The 18,263-nt window shown below is 40.5% G+C and overlaps 1 protein-coding gene across 1 annotated transcript; it reads left to right on the forward strand.

Moving 5' to 3' along the window:
• Window positions 1-233: 233 nt before the first annotated feature.
• LOC142182245 (uncharacterized) lies at window positions 234-4,717 on the forward strand. The gene is made up of 7 exons (XM_075256388.1): window positions 234-306; window positions 2,366-2,788; window positions 2,875-3,105; window positions 3,175-3,347; window positions 3,414-3,528; window positions 4,165-4,524; window positions 4,572-4,717. The coding sequence occupies exons 1-7, from the start codon at window positions 234-236 to the stop codon at window positions 4,715-4,717; spliced, it is 1,521 nt and encodes a 506-aa protein (XP_075112489.1).
• Window positions 4,718-18,263: the final 13,546 nt, after the last annotated feature.

Here is an 18,263-nt window from a genome sequence, read left to right on the forward strand (position 1 = left end):
AGATGAATTGTGAGTAGTAGGTTCCATTGCATGTGTAGATTTTACTTGTTTTTGTGGTGATTTTGGTGTTAAAATACCCTAATCGAAAGAGGGGATATCACCTACTGTAGATTTTTTAGGTATTTTTTTGGGAGATTTGATGTTCTTCATGGTTTAACTTCAACTTGACTAAAGATGGGAACAAATTTTGTAGAATGATAACTTCAATATTTGGTGAATTTAAATGGAGAATAATGAAGAACGTGGGTAGATTTTGTTCTGTAAAGAAGAAAACAGATGCTAAACATGGGGGAGTGAAGGGTAAAGGTAAAACGTGGGGAGGGGAGAGTTACGGGTAAAGGTAAAACGTGGGGAGGGGGGTTGAGCTGAAAGGAAAGAGAAACATGGAAATATACGGTCCTATAATTATGGCTCATATAAATGCCTCATTAATTATATCCCTGTTTTAAATTATGGTATATAAATGGTAATTTAGTATACTAAATGTAATTATCTCTAACCTTAAACATTGAGGGTAATAAGGTTTCATATGTGGCATAGGAAGGTAAAATTCTCTATTCTTATCCTGCATATATTTCACAAAGCCCAAACCAAGTTAGGCCATCTCCAACCTTACCCCCATTCCTCATAATTGGGGCAATTTTCGGGGTAATTTAGCTCCAACTCTCCCCCATTTTTGTCCCCAAAATGGGGGATGAATAGTGTTCCCTCAAATATGGGGGTACAATATTCATCTCCCCAGTACTATTCATCACTTTTTTATTATTATTTTATTATTTAATCTTTTAATCTATCTCTTTATATATACCTAATTATGTTTATGTAATGTCTTTATAATATTAATTTTACATCTTAACTTTGGTGTATAGTTTTGATAAATTAATTTTCGTGCATTTATTATTTTTATGTAAAATTGTAAGTTAATTTTATTATAAGTTATAATTGTACAAAAAATATATAATTATCTCAAAAAATGAATGGTATAAAAGATGGAATTTGTTTAATGAAAATTAAAAAATGAAATTGAAATGAAAGATAATAATATAATATAGAAGAGAGAGAAGAATATAAAAAAGTTTGGGGGAAAAATGGGGGAATAGTTGGAGTAAGTTGTACCCAAAATAGAAAAAACCTCATTTTGGGGACCAAAAATGAGGTAAAGGTTGGAGATGCCCTTAATTGAATAAACAGGTAGACGAAAAAATTACGCGGAGATATAAAGAGAGAAAAAAATAATACCTCTTTGCAATGAAATACTAATATCAGTCCCTTCGAATAGTCGAACTTTTGAACAAAGTCTTGAAGATTACTATACCAACTTCTTTCCATATCTCCAAGTTCCAAGAATGTGAACAATCTGGATAAAAATTAATATTGGCTAGTTCGAGGTTAGATGGATCCATAGTTGAGAAGGGCATGCATGTTTTCCCACTGAAAAAATTGAATTCCATAAGATTTGGAGCCATCATATTGACTTGCTCCAGATTCTTCCAATTCCACAAGGTGAAACTCTTGAGTTTTTCACTCACAACTTTTATATTTTTCATTATATAGCATCCCTTGAGGTCTAAAACTGTAAAGAAGGTGTCCACGAAAGCAGTGCCTTAGCTCACATGTGCTCTTAACTTAACTATAGTTAGATCAATGTAATCATAGTTACTCCATTAGTTTAATATTTGTACAGTTGTACATGAGTTGGCAGTAGTTAGTTGGTCACTATAGGAAGCAGTTATATACGTTGTACATTGTTCATTTTAGATATATCGAAAAAGAAAATTTCCTCCTCTGCTCTTCTTCTCACAAGCTGCTTCTTCTTTTCTCTGAATTCAATCACACTTTCAGTTTAATCATGAGAATTTAACACCATCACTAGTTGCATTGCTATAAACCCAATTTTATAGCAATTAAGGAAAATTTGAAGGAATTCACTCATTTCTGCATTTGTTAAAACCCTAATTTTCTGCAATTGCAGTTTTTCAGCACCTTGATTTGACCTAATTCATGGCGATCTCTGAAGAATTGAGTGGTACTACGAACGACGGAGTCAATACAGCCGAAGGATCCACAATTCTCGATCATAATCACCCGTTATATCTACATCCTTCTGATAGACCTGGATCCATGTCGGTAGGGCTTATACTAACTGGAATGGATAATTACACTCTCTAGAGTCGAGCTATGAAGGTAGCCTTGTTAGGAAAAAATAAATTGTGTCTAGTCAATGGATCGACTTCAAAAGAGGATTTTGGATCTGGCCTAGCACACCAGTGGGATCGATGCAACGCGATTGTGACCTCGTGGTTGATGAGCAATGTTAGCAAGGATTTAATAACTGGAGTACTCTTTTCATCTAATGCTTGTACAGTATGGGCTGCATTCAAGGAACGTTTTGATGAAGTAAATGGATCGAGATTGTACTATCTGCACAAGGAGATCTTCACTATGACTCAGGGAATGTGTTCTGTTTCTACTTATTTTACAAAGCTCAGAGATCTGTGGGCAGAGTATGACTCCATTTTACCACCACCTTCAGCAGCTGAGTATGTTGAGCAGTTGGAATATCAACGTTTGTTGCAATTTCTTGTGGGATTAAGTGATAGCTTTGAACAAGCTAGAAGTCAGATCATCTTAATGCCTACCTTGCCGTCTATCAACAAAGTATATGCCATGGTAGTTCAAGATGAAAGCAGGAGGATGATTACTGGTGCCAATTATGGAAATGCAGGGATTATTGAGCCTACTGCTCTATTTACTACACAATCAGGAAACAAGCAAAGAAGAAATTATAGTTTGGAGTGTGACTTTTCCATCTAAAAGGACATACTCGAAAAGATTGCTATAAACTAATGAAATGTGATTTTTGTAATAAAACAGGACATTTAAAGGACAAATGCTACAAAATCGTGGGTTATCCTCCAGATTTCAAGCCAAGTGGAAAGGCAAATGCTGCCTTATTGAGTGAACAGTCTCAAACCACACAGGTGCCTAGTCAACAAACAAGCAATGGGATAGTACCAGCCCAGTTCTTCACACAAGATCAGTACAACCAACTGTTACAACTATTGAGCAAGAGTTCTGTTGGAGATGCCAGTGCTCACATGGCAGGTAAATGCTTTTGTGGCAATGTAGAGTTATGTGAAAATATGATACTTTGCAAATGGATTGTGGATACAGGAGCTACGAAAGAATTGTTACATAATAAACAATCAGTAGGAAGCACGGGACAAGTTCAGCTGCCTACTGGATATTCAGCCACAATTTCGCACATGGGAGAATGCCAAATTACAGGAGGTGATACTCTTAATGATGTTCTTTGTGTTCCAACGTTCAAGTTCAATCTTTTATCAGTATCCAAAATGACAAAGGACTTGAAGTGCTGTGTCACATTCTTTCCACAATGCTTTGTATTTTAGGACCTCTTGTCTGGGAAGGCGAAGGGGATTGGTAAGGAGGAGGAAGGACTATATGTTCTTTCTACATCAGTTGGAGGAAAATTAAATCGAGCATTTGCAGCAACTAGTGGAGCAGGTGGTGCAGATTTATGGCATAAGAGAATAGGACATGTTCCAATGCAAGTTCTTAGGAAGATTCCTAGCCTACTGAATAATACCAATTTCTCTTGTATCAATCAATTGAGTAAGAGTGAGATATGTCCACTAGCAAGACACACTAGAGTACCATTTCCACTTAGTAAGAGTAGAAGTTTATCTAGTTTTGACTTGATACACATGGATGTTTGGGGTCCATATAAGGTTCCTACTCATAATGGCATGAGATTTTTCCTTACTTTGGTGGATGATTGCACTAGATGGACTTGGGTATTCCTTATGCGACTTAAATCTGATGTAGTATTTTTACTCAAAAACTTTATTGCTTTGGTCAAGACACAATATGGTAAGCTTATTAAGATATTTTGATCAGATAATAGAGGAGAATTTTTCAATCATTCTTGCAATGAATTATTTCAGTTGCATGGCATTGTACACCAGAGTTCTTGCCCATACACTCCTCAGCAAAATGAGGTAATTGAATGAAGACATAGGCATATACTTGAGACAGCCAGAGCTATTAGATTTCAGGGACATCTACCTGTTAGATACTGGGGCCATTGCATTGACATAGCAGTCTACATTATCAACAGGATACCTTTCTCAATTCTTGTAGGTAAATCTCCTTATGAAGTGCTACATGGGAAACAACCTTCTATTTCCCATTTAAGAGTGCTAGGATGCATATGCTTTGCAACAAACTTGATCAAGCATGATAAGTTTGAGCCAAGGGCTGTGAGATCTATTCTGTTGGGGTATGCAGCACATCAAAAGGGTTACAGGCTATTGGATTTAGAACATAAAGTGTTCTTCATTAGCAGGGATGTAGTCTTTTATGAAGATGTGTTCCTATTCCAATCTTTAGACACTGCTTCACCAGATTTCTTTCTTGATTCGACTCCTGTTCCTAGACAGGATGTTATTACAGATCCAACTCTTATGGCTGTTCATATCCACACAATGAACCTTGCACACAGTCAGATCCATGTTCCCCAAATTTACCTGAGATTTCCTGCTCCACAGATGCTACACCTACTTCAGTCCTTGATAATGATCCCACTGTTGTTGGTTCTACTATTGATGTTCCAGTGCCTAATTATAATCTACCCACTCTTGGGCAGGATATTAGAAGATTAGGGAGAGTGTCTAAACCTCCCGTCTGGCTATAGGATTATGTTCAGCCTACTAAAGGAAAGTCTGCAGGATGCTGCAAATATCCACTCTCCGAGGTGATCACCTATGATCACATTGCACCTAAATATCAAAGTTATTTGTCCCAATTTTCTGTTGAGTGGAACCAGTGACCTACCAAGAAGCAGTTAAAGACAAGCGATGGTAGAAGCCATGAAGTCTGAAATCAAGGCTTTAGAAGATAACCACACATGGGCTCTTGTCCCATTACCTAAGGGTAAGAAGGCTATTGGATGTAAATGGGTGTACAAGACTAAATACAAGGCTACTGGGGAAGTAAAGAGATTTAAAGCCAGACTTGTGGCAAAAGGATATAACCAGAGAGAAGGGTTAGACTACCAAGAGATATTTTCACCTATGGTAAAAATGGTGACTGTCAGGAGTGTGCTTTCCATAGCAGCTTCCAGTCATTGGACCATCCATCAAATGGATGTGTACAATGCATTCTTGCAAGGTTATCTTTTTGAAGAAGTGTATATGACTATCCCACAAGGGTTCAATGATTCCACTGATAAGTCCTTAGTCTGTAAACTGCTCAAGTCCCTCTATGGACTTAAGCAGGCTTCCAGACAATGGAATATCAAGTTAACAACAGCATTACAAAACTCTGGTTTCACACAAAGCCACCTAGATTATTCCTTGTTCCTCAAGCGAGTGGGAGAAAAGTTGGTGGTGGTTCTAGTCTATGTTGATGACTTGTTAATCACAGGTGATGATATCTTGCTTATACAACAGACCAAAGATGATTTACAGTCTAGTTTTAAGATCAAAGACCTTGGTGAGCTCAAGTTTTTCTTGGGTATTGAATTTGATAGGAGTGACCAGGGAATTTTGATGCAGCAACACAAGTATGCCCTGGAGTTGATCTCTGATTTGGAATTAGCAGGGTCAAAGCCAGTCCACTCTCCTATGGAGCTTAATCTCAGACTGACTACCACTGAGTTTGATGCTCATACAAACTCTGTTGGTGATTCTATTCTTCCTGATCCTGGACCATACCAACGTTTGCTGGGGAAACTACTCTACTTGACTATCACTCGTCCTGACATTTCATTTGTTGTGCAGTGTTTGAGTCAATTCATGCATACACTCAAGTCCTCCCATATGGAGGCTGCTATGAGGGTCATGAGATATGTCAAGTCTTGTCCCGGTATGGGTGTGTTACTAAGTGCTAATTACTCTGCCTCTCTTTCAGCCTTTTGTGATGCAGATTGGGCTGCTTGCCCTAACACACGCAAGTCAGTCACTGGCTATTTTGTCAAGTTTGGCAGCTCTTTGATTTCTTGGAAGTCCAAGAAGCAGTCTACCATCTCTCGCAGCTCAGCAGAGGCTGAGTACAGGAGTTTGGCATCCCTGAGGTGATTTGGATTCTAGGTCTGTTCAAGGAGTTGGGCATTCTTCATTCCTCTCCTGTTCCTATATATTGTGATAGTAAATCCGTTATTCAAATTGCAGCAAATCCAGTTTTTCATGAACGTGCGAAACACATTGATATTGACTGCCATTTCATTAGAGAAAAGGTTCAGCAATGGCTGATTAGTACTGTCTATGTTCCTACTGCTGAACAGGAAGCTGACTTGCTAACCAAGGGCCTTGAGCGATTTCAACATGACTATTTGGTGTCCAAGGACTGAAGAACATCTTCAGTGAACCTAGCTTGAGGGGGGGGGGTGTAAAGGATTAAACATAATATCAGATCTCTAATTATGTCCTCTCCATCACCTATTGTTTCCACCATAATTTGCTGAAGGGAAATCAAAGCACACAAGAAGTAATTTGATCACGAATGAATGATTCAACAATGGCTATTTAGGAGTATCAATATATAACACCTACATTTATAACAATACAAACTTACTTTGACTAGGAAACTTATTCATATAAAATTTTGACTGTAAATCCTAAATAGACATGAATTCAATTTTAAAGAAGAATTTAAGCTTATTCCGTCACAGTTCTTTACGATTCCCATTCCAAGTTGGAGTTGGTCATAACTTTTCCATATGTTCTTAGCCAAAAAAAAAAAAGGAAAGAACAAAAAATCCATATGTAAAAGCAAACAAGGAAACGAATTCCTTCCCTTTTCTGGACATGAACTTTAGTCAACCTGAAAGAAAAGTTATATGATCATCAATAAAAGGAGAAAAAATAGCTTTTGTGGGTGACCAGAACGGTTTTAAAATTCTTTTTTGCGAGTGTTTGATGCGGATCGAACTAAAGTTAATATTTATGTTATTTCAAATGTCCTAATTTAATTTGTTTAACTAAACAAGTGTGCGAAACATGATTAAGAGAAAATTACTAAATATTAGAGAAATAATTAGATGATAATTTTTTATATGTAAAATTTACTTTTAAAGGATAAAGCTTAATTATATGTTCGAATTACCTTCAATTCGAAGAACATAAATGGTATAATTATTTCTTCCTAGAATGGCGGAAGTAATAGTTTTCTTATAGTTAAACCATGTTTTAACTTTGGAAATTAACTTCATGCCCTGAAAAGGTAAGAAAGTATGTGACCAAAGGTAAGTATGAAGCCCGTCGGTTATACGGGCCCTGTAATGAGAAAAATACACGTTTGATCATTTTTAAGCTAGTATTTAAGAAAATGATACTACTTTTTGATTATTCCATTAATAGCAATTTTTTTTACAATCTTAGCATGTTGTAAACGCTATGCCTTACAATATTGCCTATTTATGTATTTACCTCGCCTGTAATTCCAATAACAGAAAATAAGACATCTGGTCCCTTCGGCCCATTTTATTTGTTGTTTTAGCTCAAACACGTCCTTTAAGAAAACATTAAGTACATGATGTAACTTACTATATTACCCTAATTCATTTCTTATTGGAAAGTGCTACTATTGGAAAATGAGTAGTAATATTTTGAAACTACTTTTTAGCTGAAACGATAGTTATTTTGAACCGAAGGGAGTACTGCATAGGATTCATATCTCTGTGGAATCGTTTTCCCCCTTCAGTTTGCTTCATTGTGAATTGGACGAATTTATCGGTTTAATTACTTGATTTATGTATTGCACTACTTGTTTAATTTGGGTTTTGGGCTTTCCACAATATGCAGGGTATTCTTATTTATGAAGATCCAAGAGAAATTATGCTTCCATTGACCCGAAAACTAAAGCCATGCATTGAGAATCCTTCAATGTCTTGAGTCATTCGTAAATGATATGATATGATGGTTTTTCCGGCCCAAGATAGTATTTGTTAGGGCTCCGCCTCTTTGAGCTTGACTTGATAACGAGAGTGTTGTCATGGGGCAGCATGAGTGGTACCAAGCTAAGGTGCACGAGCTAGCACCAAGGCGAAAAGGGAAGCAGGCAAGTGATGACCAAGGCTTTGAGGCAGGCAAGATAGCTTGGCAAAGGCTTGACAATGAGATGAGGGTTGAGGGTGACACTTGAATCTTGATCATGGAAAAGGCATCAAGGCATGGGGCAGTGACTCCAAGGCAAGGCAAAAACGAAGTTGGCAAAGGCAGGCTAAGTGAATGAAGGCATGCGAGCAAGACAGACTTTTTATGACATTGGGGTGTGGCAAAGGGCCATGTGTGTGGGCAATGGCATGGGCTAAATACGGCTACAATGCACCTGAAAACAAGGCATTGGCGCTTGATTCAAGCCAAGGGACGCACATCGGCAGCAAGCTTCAGATTGACCAAGTCAAGGGCAGTTACAAGCAGTGGCGAAGCTAGGAATTTATCCGAGGGTGTTCAAATTTAAAAAAGGTGAAAAAAATCCTTTAAAGAGTGTTCAATATGTGTTATATACCCCTAAAACGTAATATTTTACCTATGTACACAGTACAATTTTTGACGAAAGGTGGTCAGTTGACTACACTTATATCCACGTGGCTTCGCCACTGGTTACAAGGCACATGATGTGCACATGGGCGGTAGTTGGCTTTTGTTCAAACCTGACAGGTGGTTACCAGAACGTTTTTGGAGCCTTAGTTCCATTATCGTAGCACGATCTACATGATCCTAGTAGTTGGGGGATGTCAACTACACTAGGCTAAAATAGTGGATTGTGTAGGATAAGTGTCTAAGCCTAAGAGTGACAAGTGTAAAGGCAAAGTGCTGTCACATGTTTCATAAATGGGCAGCAACTTTATGCTTGTGAAAAAGGAGAAAAACGTGTGAGAGTGCATGTTTTGAGTTAGGAAAGAGTTCCTAAGTCTGTTTTCAAAAGTGAAAATTCCTAAGGCTAAGAGTAGTCTTGTGAGAAAATCCGAGGGTCAAGAGTGATCTTCTTGTATACGGCATTGTACTTTGAATTGAGTTTCTTTGTATGTTTGAGTTAAATACAAAGTTGGGAAAAGAGTTTCCTCTATATTGTGTTTTGTGTTCTTGTTTATTTCTGTTGCCTTTACTTAAATTTCATGGCCAAAATCAGTCTTAAGACTTACTACGTTCAAACTGCCTAAAAATATTCTAAGTCCAAAGTTACTGTAATTTTGGCTAAGTGTTGGGAGAAGGCTGAAGTTGGGTGTGAGTAGGGCTGGGCATATATCGGGTAAAACCGATAGCCCAAACCGTTAATTGTTTATTGGGTTATCGGTATCGGGTTATTGGGTTAACGGTTCGGTAACGGTTTAGAATTTTTTCGCTATTGGGTTATCGATTCGGGCCTCGATTTTCCAATTTTGTTAATGGGTTAACCGATAACCCAAGAAGAATTAATAAAATTATGACTTTACCCTTAAGTATATACATATGCTAGGGCTTCAGTTCATTTTCTCCTATTCTTTCTTAGCCGCACTCTTCCGTTGCTTCATCTTCATTCTTCATATACCTTACTAGTTACTCATAGCGTAAGTCTTTAGTCTTATACAATACGCTGAGCTTTGACAACATGTCAACATTTTCTTGCCTTCTAGGTGTTTTTCATTTTTGTGTTAGTATTGCCCATGCACAGATCAAGGTTTTATTATACGGTTTCTTTTTCAGGTTAGGCATTTGACAAACAACATCTAGTTTGGACTGTTAGTACTATATGTTTGGACTTGTTAATTTTAAGGTGAAATTGCTACTACTTTGTAGTATTATTAATGTATTTGGATAACCGTTGTTGAAGAATTAGTACTATTCATCGGACAAAACGTAAAAATGTGTAGTATATTATATGTGAATTCTTCTCTTTTTTGCTTAACTCCAGTGAATTATCTTCTCTTTTTCGCTTAACTCTAGATTGAGTTATCTTATCGGGTAAACTGATAACCAAATCGATAATGATCGATAACCGGTTAACCAATATGCTAAACCAATAATATTCATAATCGAACCGAACTGACCGATGCCCACCCCTAGGTGTAAGGCCTGGTTGCAACACAAGCTGGTTTTGACGGACCAAAATCAGGCCCGTGATAGTATCCGTAGTGCACGCCATTGACAGAAAAATGCTCCAGGTATACAAATACATTATAATCCCAAAATGACATTGTTTAAGTGTTTTTTCATACGACTTGGTATTCTTATATCGTAGTCCCTAAGGCGCACATATAAACATGTACAAACCAAAAAGTTTGCAAATAGTGTTTGACTCAAAAGATTAATGAAATCGTTTTGAACAAATCAATCAAAGATGAATGGGTAAATCTTAGTCAGACATAATAAATTCCAGATCAAAGAGCTAGCAGTACAGATCGTATGTAGGATAAAGGGAATGTAACTAATCTTTTTGAAATTCAATATTGTATCTCTTATCAATCGATGAGGAGATTGCTTTACATGTTTCTCCAGAAATTCATTCTAATCTCTTAGGAGCAATAGAAGAGAGCTATTTTGGCTTTTCTAGAGAGAGATAATAGGAGCAACCCCCTGGTCGAAAGCTTTTCCTGACTATATATAGTCAAGGCACCCTTGCCCTTTGCTCGACTCGATGTCCTCTTGCCGCTAATGTGTCTTAGACGTGCTTTTAGACGCCACTCTACCAACTCGTCGGATGTCAGGGAGGAGAAATGGAGTGGGCTATATTAAATTTCACTGCCTGGTTACTTAGGCGGGATGTCGGTCGGCTTGGTCGTGATGGTCAGATTTTGACCAATACAGTTAGTCCCTCCATCTGTCGGGGTCGTCTTATGTCGGGCTCGGCAGACGGATCATGATTGTCACGAATTTGAGAGAAATCTGACTTACAACTCTTCGTTCCTTAGTTATATTTTATGGGTTTTCAGCGGAGTAGCGGCGTTCTGTCGATTCCCATGGATCGTTGCGACGGTTTCGGAACCGAAACGTTGTTTGGTATCAAAGCGTTGTTTCGTGGTTATCGCCATTATGACACACATTCCGAGGGAGCTGAAACATTTCGTGCTCTATCAGATTCGATTGGCGACTCTTGGGTTTTGTGCTCGGGGGATTTATGTCTTTTATAAATAGAGGAAGCTTGTCATTCGATTGACACACTTCTTTATCTTTTTCTTGGGAGGATCCTGCTGATATACTTTCTTTCTGATACCTCGATTTTCTGTGTGCCCTCTTGTTTACTGAAAACTTCCACCTCTTCTTCTTGTTATTTCTTTGGCGTATTTTCTGATAAGAATGGTTGGTGATTCGTCCCGTAACAATGTCCCTGCCACTAATCTAATACCGAAAAGTGTTGCTCAGGCCGCTGGAGGGGTAGATGTGGTTGAAGATGAGGAGGTCCCATCGGTGATTGAGATCTTGCCTCGCCTTGGGAGAGAGGCGACCGACTTCAGTATTCGCATCGGGGCGGAACCGGAACCTGTCCCCTCCATTTTGAGAGAAAGGGACATTGCAGAGTTGAAAGAAAGGTAGGGAATCCCCAATTATGTCGATATGCAGCTGGCAGTGGGGAACGACATAGTTCACTTCGACCGCCCTGGGTACTGCGTGCTTTACGCCTACCCCTTTCTTATAGGATATACATTTCCTCTTCCTATGTTGGTGGTGGAATTTTGTCGTTTTTATGAGGTATACCCCGCTTTTGCGTTTTTCAGACATATATGGTAGAAGTGGAAAGCATTCGCAGGGCTAACATTTGGGCCAAGATTTTCTTAAAGATGTTAGAGAAGTATCGTTGCTACAGCAATAGATTCCGCGAGATGCATGAGCGGCTGAGGACAAACCCCGGTAATCGGGCTCTTGGTGAGGAGTTGGAGAAAAGGGATCAGGAGTTGATGCGAGCTATCCGTAGCAAGAGTGTGCTCGAAGAGCAACTTCATATTAAGTACGAGGAGCTCGAGTTGGGCAAGGGAGTTGCCGCAGAATGTGAGCATTTGCAGGAGAGATTGAGGTCGATGCAGTCGTAGATGGATCAGAATTTGACCAAGGTCGAGGCGATGAGCGTGGAATGGATGGGGAAATTGACCGCACTGGAGAACAAGGTCACCGGGTTGGAAAGCATCGAGAGTGCTTGGTCTGAGGCTTCGACGAGGGCGGCGGCCCTGGAGAACACCATCCGCGTCCTTCAATTCGAATAGGAATCGGAGAGAGCGACAACTACCCTCATGGAGGCAAGGCTCGAGGAGCGCATCAGCAAGATCGATCAAGAAGCATTGGTTCTGGGAGATCTAGTTGCAGCACTAGAGGTAGAAAATGGGCAACTGTTGGCTCAAATTGAGTCTTCCTCCACCGCCATTCCCCGCCATATGCACGAGCTTTGGGTTTACGCCGAAACCCAGCGTGATATATATAAGAGGTTGTGGGAGGCGGGTACCGTGAATAAGGTTGCTTATGAAGAAGCGCGAGCAAAAGCGCGGGAGGCTCGCATCAATTGCGGGTATGATGTGACGACGCATGAAGCCAACGGGGGTGCGGATGATGGTAATAGAGAGCTTCTAGGAGAAGGTGATGGTGATGGTGCTGATGACGCCAAACGAAGAATGTTTTCCTTGTCTATTTTTATTTTCAGTTTTTTGTCGATCGTCGTTAGTTTTTTTTATAGTTGGCTTGGTCCATATGTAAGCGGCGGTAGCCCACACAATGACTTTGTATAAAGGAGAGTCTTTTCTTCGTTATTTACCTTTACCTCGAGATCGAACTCTTCTCTTTTTGGCGAAGGCCCTTGGCCTTAAAGGGTGTTATTTCGAACTTATCGAAATAGTAACCCGTCGTCGCTCGATCGAGGTCGAACTCTTCTCTTTTTGGCAAAGTTCCTTGGCCTTAAAGGGTGTTATTTCGAATTTATCGAAATAGTAACCCGTCGTTGTTCGATCAAGGTCGAACTCTTCTCTTTTTGGAGAAGGCCCTTGGCCTTAAAGGGTGATATTTCGAACTTATCGAAATAGTAACCCGTCGTTGTTCGATCGAGGTCGAACTCTTCTCTTTCTGGCGAAGGCCCTTGGCCTTAAAGGGTGTTATTTCGAACTTGTCCAAATAGTAATCCATCGTCGTTCGATCGAGGTCGAACTCTTCTCTTTTTGGTGAAGGCCCTCGGCCTTAAAGGGTGTTATTTCGAATTTATCGAAATAGTAACCCGTCGTTGTTCGATCAAGGTCGAACTCTTCTCTTTTTGGAGAAGGCCCTTGGCCTTAAAGGGTGATATTTCGAACTTATCGAAATAGTAACCCGTCGTTGTTCGATCGAGGTCGAACTCTTCTCTTTCTGGCGAAGGCCCTTGGCCTTAAAGGGTGTTATTTCGAACTTGTCCAAATAGTAATCCATCGTCGTTCGATCGAGGTCGAACTCTTCTCTTTTTGGTGAAGGCCCTCGGCCTTAAAGGGTGTTATTTCGAACTTATCGAAATAGTAATCCGTCGTCGTTCGATCGAGGTCGAACTCTTCTTTTTTTGGCGAAGGACCTCGGCCTTCAAGGGTTTTATTTCGAACTTGTCAAAATAGTAACCCATTGTCGTTCGATCGAGGTTGAACTCTTCTCTTTTTGGCGAAGGCCCTCGGCCTTAAAGGGTGTTATTTCGAACTTGTCAAAATAGTAACCTGTCGTCGTTCGATCGAGGTCGAACTCTTCTATTATTGGCGAAGGCCCTCGGCCTTAAAGGGTACTATTTCGAACTTGTCGAAATAGTAACCCGTCGTCGTTCGATCGAGGTCGAACTCTTCTCTTTTTGGCGAAGGCCTTTGGCCTTAAAGGGTATTATTTCGAACGTATCAAAATAGTAACTCATCGTCGTTAGATCGAGGTCGAATTCTTCTTTTATTGGCGAAGGCCCTTGGCCTTAAAGGTGTTATTTCAAACTTGTCGAAATACTAACCCGTCATCGTTCGGCTGAGGTCGAATACTTCTTTTTTGGTGAAGGCCCTTGGCCTTACAGGGTGTTATTTTGAACTTATCGAAATAGTAACCCGTCGTCATTCAATTGAGGTCCAACTCTTCTCTTTTTGGCGAAAGCCCTCGGCCTTAAAGGGTGTTATTTTGAACTTATCGAAATAGTAACCCGTCGTCGTTTAATCGAGGTCGAACTCTTCTCTTTTTGGCGAAGGCCCTTGGCCTTAAAGGGTGCTATTTCGAAATTATCGAAATAGTAATCCGTCGTCGTTCGATCGAGGTCGAACTCTTCTTTTTTTGGCGAAGGACCTCGGCCTTCAAGGGTTTTATTTCGAACTTGTCAAAATAGTAACCCATTGTCGTTCGATCGAGGTTGAACTCTTCTCTTTTTGGCGAAGGCCCTCGGCCTTAAAGGGTGTTATTTCGAACTTGTCAAAATAGTAACCTGTCGTCGTTCGATTGAGGTCGAACTCTTCCCTTTTGGTGAAGGCCCATGGACTTAAAGGGTATTATTTCAAACTTGTCGAAATAGTAACTCGTCGTCATTCGATTGAGGTCGAACTCTTCTCTTTTTGGCGAAGGCCTTTGGCCTTAAAGGGTGTTATTTCAAACTTGTCAAAATAGAAACCTGTCGTCGTTCGATCGAGGTCGAACTCTTCTCTTTTTGGCGAAGGCCCTTGGCCTTAAAAGGTGTTATTTCGAACTTCTCGAAATAGTAACCCATTGTCGTTCGATCGAGGTCGAACTCGTCTCTTTTTGGCGAAGGCCCTTGGCCTTAATGGGTGTTATTTCGAACTTATCGAATTAATAACCCGTCGTCATTCGATCGAGGTCGAACTCTTCTCTTTTTGGCAAAGGCCCTTGGCCTTAAAGGGTGTTATTTCGAACTTGTCGAAATAGTAACCCGTCGTCGTTTGATCGAGGTCGAACTCTTCTCTTTTTGTCGAAGGCCCTTGGTCTTAAAGGGTGTTATTTCAAACTTGTCGAAATAGTAACCCGTCATCGTTTGATCGAGGTCGAACTCTTCTCTTTTTGGTGAAGGCCCTTGGCCTTAAAGGGTGTTATTTTGAACTTGTTGAAATAGTAACCCGTCATCATTTGATCGATGTTGAACTCTTCTCTTTTTGGCGAAGGCCCTTGGCCTTAAAGCGTGTTATTTCGAACTTGTTAAAATAGTAACTCGTCAACGTTCGATCGAGATCGAACTCTTCTCTTTTTGGCGAAGGCCCTTGGCCTTAAAGGGTGTTATTTCGAACTTATCGAAATAGTAACCCGCCGTCGCTCGATCGAGGTCGAACTCTTCTCTTTTTGGCAAAGTTCCTTGGCCTTAAAGGGTGTTATTTCGAATTTATCGAAATAGTAACCCGTCGTTGTTCGATCAAGGTCGAACTCTTCTCTTTTTGGAGAAGGCCCTTGGCCTTAAAGGGTGTTATTTCGAACTTATCAAAATAGTAACCCGTCGTTGTTCGATTGAGGTCGAACTCTTCTCTTTTTGGTGAAGGCCCTTGGCCTTAAAGGGTGTTATTTTGAACTTGTTGAAATAGTAACCCGTCATCATTTGATCGATGTTGAACTCTTCTCTTTTTGGCGAAGGCCCTTGGCCTTAAAGCGTGTTATTTCGAACTTGTTAAAATAGTAACTCGTCAACGTTCGATCGAGATCGAACTCTTCTCTTTTTGGCGAAGGCCCTTGGCCTTAAAGGGTGTTATTTCGAACTTATCGAAATAGTAACCCGTCGTCGCTCGATCGAGGTCGAACTCTTCTCTTTTTGGCAAAGTTCCTTGGCCTTAAAGGGTGTTATTTCGAATTTATCGAAATAGTAACCCGTCGTTGTTCGATCAAGGTCGAACTCTTCTCTTTTTAGAGAAGGCCCTTGGCCTTAAAGGTTGATATTTCGAACTTATCGAAATAGTAACCCGTCGTTGTTCGATCGAGGTCGAACTCTTCTCTTTTTGGCGAAGGCCCTTGGCCTTAAAGGGTGTTATTTCGAACTTGTCCTAATAGTAATCCGTCATCGTTCGATCGAGGTCGAACTCTTCTCTTTTTTGTGAAGGCCCTCGGCCTTAAAGGGTGTTATTTCGAACTTATCGAAATAGTAACCTGTCGTCGTTCGGCTAAGGTTGAACTCTTCTTTTTTGGCGAAGGCCCTTGGCCTTAAAGGGTGTTATTTCGTACTTATCGAAATAGTAACTCGTCGTTGTTCGATCGAGGTCGAACTCTTCTTTTTTGGCAAAGGCCCTTGGCCTTACAGGGTGTTATTTTGAACTTATCGAAATAGTAACCGATCGTCGTTCCATCGAGGGCGAACTCTTCTCTTTTTAGCGAAGGCCCTTGGCCTTAAATGGTGTTATTTTGAACTTATCGAAATAGTAACTCATCGTCGTTCGATCGAGGTCGAACTCTTCTCTTTTTGGCGAAGGCCCTTGGCCTTAAAGGGTATTATTTCGAACGTATCAAAATAGTAACTCGTCGTCGTTCGATTGAGGTCGAATTCTTCTCTTTTTGGCGAAGGCCCTTGGCCTTAAAGGGTGTTATTTCGAACGTATCGAAATAGTAACGCGTCGTCGTTCGATCGAGGTCGAACTCTTCTTTTATTGGCGTAGGCCCTTGGCCTTAAAGGGTGTTATTTCAAACTTATCGAAATAGTAACCCATCGTCGTTCGGCTGAGGTCGAACTTTTCTTTTTTGGCGAAGGCCCTTGGCCTAACATGGTGTTATTTTGAACTTATCGAAATAGTAACCGATCGTCGTTCGATCGAGGTCGAACTCTTCTTTTTTTAGCGAAGGCCCTTGGCCTTAAAGGGTGTTATTTTGAACTTATCAAAATAGTAACTCGTCGTCGTTCGATCGAGGTCGAACTCTTCTCTTTTTGGCGAAGGCCCTTGGCCTTTAAGGGTATTATTTCGAACGTATCAAAATAGTAACTCGTCGTCGTTCGATCGAGGTCGAATTCTTCTTTTATTGGCGAAGGCCCTTGGCCTTAAAGGTGTTATTTCAAACTTGTCGAAATACTAACCCGTCATCGTTCGGCTGAGGTCGAATACTTCTTTTTTGGTGAAGGCCCTTGGCCTTACAGGGTGTTATTTTGAACTTATCGAAATAGTAACCCGTCGTCATTCAATTGAGGTCCAACTCTTCTCTTTTTGGCGAAAGCCCTCGGCCTTAAAGGGTGTTATTTTGAACTTATCGAAATAATGACCCCTCGTCATTTGATCGAGGTCGAACTCTTCTCTTTTTGGCGAAGGCCCTTGGCCTTAAAGGGTGCTATTTCGAACTTATCAAAATAGTTATCCATTATCGTTCGATCGAGGTCGAACTCTTCTCTTTTTGGCGAAGGCCCTCGGCCTTCAAGGGTGTTATTTCGAACTTGTCGAAATAGTAACCCATTGTCGTTCTATCGAGGTCGAACTCTTCTCTTTTTGGCGTGTTATTTCGAACTCGTCGAAATAGTAACTCGTCGTCGTTCGATTGAGGTCGAACTCTTCCCTTTTGGCGAAGGCCCTTGGCCTTAAAGGGTGTTATTTCAAACTTGTCGAAATAGTAACTCGTCGTCATTCGATTGAGGTCGAACTCTTCTCTTTTTGGCGAAGGCCCTTGGCCTTAAAGGGTGTTATTTCAAACTTGTCAAAATAGTAACCCGTCGTCTTTCGATCGAGGTCGAACTCTTCTCTTTTTGGCGAAGGCCCTTGGCCTTAAAGGGTGTTATTTCGAACTTCTCGAAATAGTAACTCATTGTCGTTCGATCGAGGTCGAACTCTTCTCTTTTTGGCGAAGGCCCTTGGCCTTAAAGGGTGTTATTTCGAACTTATCGAATTAGTAACCCGTCGTCGTTCGATCGAGGTCAAACTCTTCTCTTTTTGGCAAAGGCCCTTGGTCTTAAAGGGTGTTATTTCGAACTTGTCGAAATAGTAACCCGTCGTCGTTTGATCGAGGTCGAACTCTTCTCTTTTTTGTGAAGGCCCTTGGCCTTAAAGAGTGTTATTTTGAACTTGTCGAAATAGTAACCCGTCGTCATTTGATCGATGTTGAACTCTTCTCTTTTTGGCGAAGGCCCTTGGCCTTAAAGCGTGTTATTTCGAACTTGTCAAAATAGTAACTCGTCGTCGTTCGATTGAGATCGTACTCTTCTCTTTTTGGCGAAGGCCCTTGGCCCTAAATGGTGTTATTTCGAACTTATCGAAATAGTAACCCGTCGTCGCTCAATCGAGGTCGAACTCTTCTCTTTTTGGCGAATGCCCTTGGCCTTAAAGGGTGTTATTTCGAACGTATCGAAATAGTAACCCGTCGTCGTTCGATCGAGGTCGAACTCTTCTTTTA

Source organism: Nicotiana tabacum, chromosome 6, assembly GCF_000715075.1.
Source record: "Nicotiana tabacum cultivar K326 chromosome 6, ASM71507v2, whole genome shotgun sequence".
NCBI classification, from domain to species: Eukaryota; Viridiplantae; Streptophyta; class Magnoliopsida; order Solanales; family Solanaceae; genus Nicotiana; species Nicotiana tabacum.

Excerpts from the sequence above, each read along its gene's own strand:
- LOC142182245 (XM_075256388.1), top strand. The coding sequence starts at position 234 with ATGAAGAACGTGGGTAGATTTTGTTCTGTAAAGAAGAAAACAGATGCT. Across the intron at positions 307-2,365 it reads TGGGGGAGTGAAGGGTAAAG|TATGGGCTGCATTCAAGGAA; the intron begins GTAAAACGTGGG and ends ATGCTTGTACAG. Across the intron at positions 4,525-4,571 it reads CACAATGAACCTTGCACACA|ATGCTACACCTACTTCAGTC; the intron begins GTCAGATCCATG and ends CCTGCTCCACAG.